Below are 3,946 nucleotides of genomic sequence, written 5' to 3'. Positions count from 1 at the left end.
GTGTGTGTGTGTGTGTGTGTGTGTGTGTGTGTGTGTGTATGTGTGTGTGCGCGTGTGTATGAGAGAGAGAGAGAGAGAGAGAGAGAGAGAGAGCGAGAGAGATTGAAAGAGCATGTGTGTTTCAGATGCTTGGTGTCGCTGCAACTTGAGAAAAATGAATGTGATACATAGGGAACAGCAACGTATGTACGTTGTGCCTTGCATGTTATGTCACCCGGAGTATTGCCGACTGATTCACGCCAGTGCGTCCATCGATCGAAAAGTTGAATGCGTCAATTGTCACAATAGCGCCTAACCAGCGCTCAGTTCACAGGTCGATTCGTTTCTAACCATAGAAAGTCTGACAAATCTGAACCGATGCAGAAAGTAAGAAATTCGTATAATTATAGTTAACATCATATCGTCTCTGGTTTGGAATTTCCGAATCCAGTACGAGTTGCAGCTGGATGGACGCGGCATGAAAGGCAGTTAGTTTCACAGTGCTAAGTTGAAACGGGGATGATACAATTCATTTTGGATAGAATGGATAGGCCTATTCACGCAAGCGCTACGCAGTAATAAAATCACGATAAGGACAGACAGTCAGACGTGAGTGATGACAACATCTGAGTCATTTACATAAATAAATCTTCAATTTTAACGTGGCATTATTTGCTTTTTCTAAATCCATACATTGGCGAACGAAGTTCTCTATTTCGCGACGATCGCATAAAATTTGAATTGGCAACTCCGCAAAGTTTTGTGCTTGTTACGGAAATTAAAACCCGTTGCCCCTCGAGCAAACGTGCTTAGACGGTTGCCGGATATTACCAAGATGGTGGCCAGATGCAATGTTAAATACGATACAGAGACGATCGTGGTACGTACAAAATATGCATTCCTCTTCTCAGCCGCGATTCGATGCGGTTAGATTTAAATTGACCCTCGTTGTCGTTCGCTGTCTGTATATCACTGCGTTTAATGTCTTTTCTGCATGAACTCGATGGAAAATGGGCTGGTAACGCGGAGGCTAAGTGGTTTTAGACTGATTAAGGTAGTAGTAAGTGTATCGATACAGCGTCATTTGAGCTTCTCTCCGCGCACCGCCTGCGCGTACAATACCGCATGCATAGTACGGCTGATAGGGTCTATGTCCTCCAGGGTACTGCCGGAACGTACCCTGGTACTAAATACTACTATCTAATATGCAAGACCGTACCTTGCCTACTCCACTAACGAGTCTATAGGGAGTCGCCTACGCCTACTCCCTAACCCTAACCATAACCCTAACCCTAACCCTAACTCTAACCCTAACCCTAACCCTAACTCTAACCCTAACCCTAACCCTAACACTAACTCTAACCATATCAGCTACATAGTTACCAGGGTACGTTCCGGTATACCGGACCGTACCCAGGGTACGTTCCGGCAGTACCCTGGGAGACATAGACCCTATCAGCCATAGTACGCACTATCCGACACGCATGCTCACGATTAAAAACGTGGTATATTGTCAGCTTGGACAGTTGTTTATTTTTACGCCGAACCTGCCCGCGCACAATGCCGTTATGTGCCGGGGTCGAAAGGTTGACTGTCCCGAACAAGCGCGCGAAACAGCGCTGTGCATTGTCACGTCGTTTTCCACTACGGTTTATACGGATAGCAGCAGCACGTATTGGCAGACAAGCAGTCGTTGTTTCTCACCGTACCTGCGAGTAAATTGTTTGCAGGTGGAAAAGTTCATTATCCGCTTACGCGAATGCGACTATCTGTGTAATGCGCGTTCGTTCGAAAGTTCTTTCACCTGCGCTAAAGCGACGGGCAAATTTTTCTGCTAGGTAAATCGACATTATCATATCTCCAAGTGCTCACCTCACAAATGTTTGTAGCGAGTTATGTGTCGAAAGCATACCAACCAGTTTGTTCCTTATATGTGTGTACCCTCCCTTATTCAAACCGAATACGGCTCCAAAACTGAAACGCTGAATGACGTACGATAACATTACCAGTACAACGCGGTGATTTTGGTACAGAACCGCTATTTCAACACTAGCCGCAAGACACGATTAATTACGGAAGCGCGTGTTGCCTAGCTTTAACCGCGTTGCAGTCACGTCATCGCTGAAACGGCGCTGCAAATAACAATGATGACGACGAGAGAATGAGATACAATCGCCGTCTCCTTCACAGCTTTGCTCATTCTCTCTTAGCTTAGGCGCGCTATCTCCGCGTTTTCCGTCTATACGCGCTTGGCTCATTCATTCCCTGTACGTGTATACGAGTTAATTAGATGCCATGCCGGCGCACGCGTGTCTGCCCCGAACCGCATTGCTCCGGTAGACTAGATGTGCTCTAGGAACTGCGGGTGAAGCAACAGTGTGCGCCGGAGAAATGCGTCAATGCGATGTCCACTCGGATAACTTCATTTCATGAAGGAAAAGGCCACTCACCTCTCTCACCCTCGTGCTTCAAGTTCCGAACTACTTCGTGCTTACAGGCTTACATCGCAATAACGCAATGAGTGTTCACCTACACGCTCGCACATACGCCTCGCGTCCCTCTCCCTCATCCCTCCCCCATCCATCGCTTTTCGGCTTGGCCGCGCCGGCCTAATAGGTTATACGAGAATCGAATCAGATGATAATTTCGCGTAAATTTAAGAGCCGTTCGAGTTAGGAGCAATCATGAATGGGCGCCCTCCCTCGTTTACCGCGCACAACATCAGTCTGTTAGCGGCTAAGTGCTGCGCGTCTTTTTTGCGAGATGCATGAGCAGTATCGCGGGGTTGGGGGCCAGCCCTGATCCTCATTATCCTTCCCTGCGTACGACTCCCGAGCCTGACAGCGATGGCAATTCGAGTTCGCACGAGAGCGAGAGCGATTTCGCTGCATGACAGATGCGCCTTGGTAATGGCGCGCAGTGCACGGGGTCGAGTGTAGAACACTCTCGCTTTTCACGCTGCAGTGACGGGGACGGCTGCGGCCATTGGGCGGAGCAGCCGAGCGTCACTCGGCGCGTAATTTCCTAAAATAATTGCGCCTCGCTCTTCTTTGTTGCACGGTCCGGCGAGCAGGCCCCATGTGCTGCTCTCCCATCCCGCCCGCCACTCCTTCTCTCTCTCTCTCTCTCTCTCTCTCTCTCTTCCTTCCTCCACACACTCTCTCTCTCTCTTTCTCTTCGCGCAGTGTTATGCACGCGTGTACCGCGTACAGCTGCAAGCTTATTTACGTGCGGACAGAGCGTGGTGGTAGACCGTGTACGAGCGTCCGTGCGTACCTAAGACAGGTGCGAAGAGCGCGAGCAATGCTTAAGTGATCACTTTACGCAACGACGTTTGTCTCGTTATAGGTGAGCGGCGAAATGACGGTGATCGGCGTCGGCAGCCTCCTCGCTCTACAGGTAAGTGAAACTCGTATCTCGCGCTCCTAAAAAACTATTAATAATCGGTTTCGTATCGAAGGGGTTCGCGTAACGGTGACGAGGCGCATGCATGCTACGGGCTCTAACACCCGCCGGCGGCAGGATTATGTCAGCCGGCTCACATGACATCTATATAAAACCAGCAAACATAAGCACCTAGGAAGCACATCAAATCATGCTGCATTTTGATATGTAGATGTAGTGTAAGCAGGCGGACATGATGCTGCAGCCTGTGCCTCTAGTTTTCTATACTGTCTGCGCTCAGTGGTTTATGAGCGTTGGTACGATAACGCAGGACCGGTTAGAGTACGACCCGTGAGCGAGTCGTAACGTTATAGCTGTGCGCGCAGGTGAACTCGTAATGTAAATTCGATGTTAAATTATGTTTGTTCAATTTGATGTCGACGCAGCTAGGATACGTGCACGTAATCATGATTTTTTTTAGAAAATTTATGCTTTTATAGTATGCTATAACGTGTATGCATATATATATATATATATTATATATATATATATATATATATATATATATATATATATATATATA

At 47.9% G+C, this 3,946-nt stretch overlaps 1 protein-coding gene across 1 annotated transcript in view; it reads left to right on the top strand.

Moving 5' to 3' along the window:
• The window catches only part of LOC106804821, a 34,012-nt gene that overhangs the window by 13,308 nt on the left and 16,758 nt on the right, over positions 1 to 3,946 (top strand). The window contains exon 2 of the mRNA XM_014806170.1: positions 3,328 to 3,378. Coding sequence (XP_014661656.1) covers positions 3,328 to 3,378 — 51 coding nt within the window. The remainder of the gene's footprint in view (positions 1 to 3,327; positions 3,379 to 3,946) is intronic.

This window comes from Priapulus caudatus, unplaced genomic scaffold, assembly GCF_000485595.1.
Source record: "Priapulus caudatus unplaced genomic scaffold, Priapulus_caudatus-5.0.1 Scaffold88, whole genome shotgun sequence".
Classification (NCBI taxonomy): Eukaryota; Metazoa; Priapulida; class Priapulimorpha; order Priapulimorphida; family Priapulidae; genus Priapulus; species Priapulus caudatus.
The sequence above is the reverse complement of the archived record's forward strand: the minus strand, read 5'-3'. Positions and strand labels throughout refer to the sequence as shown.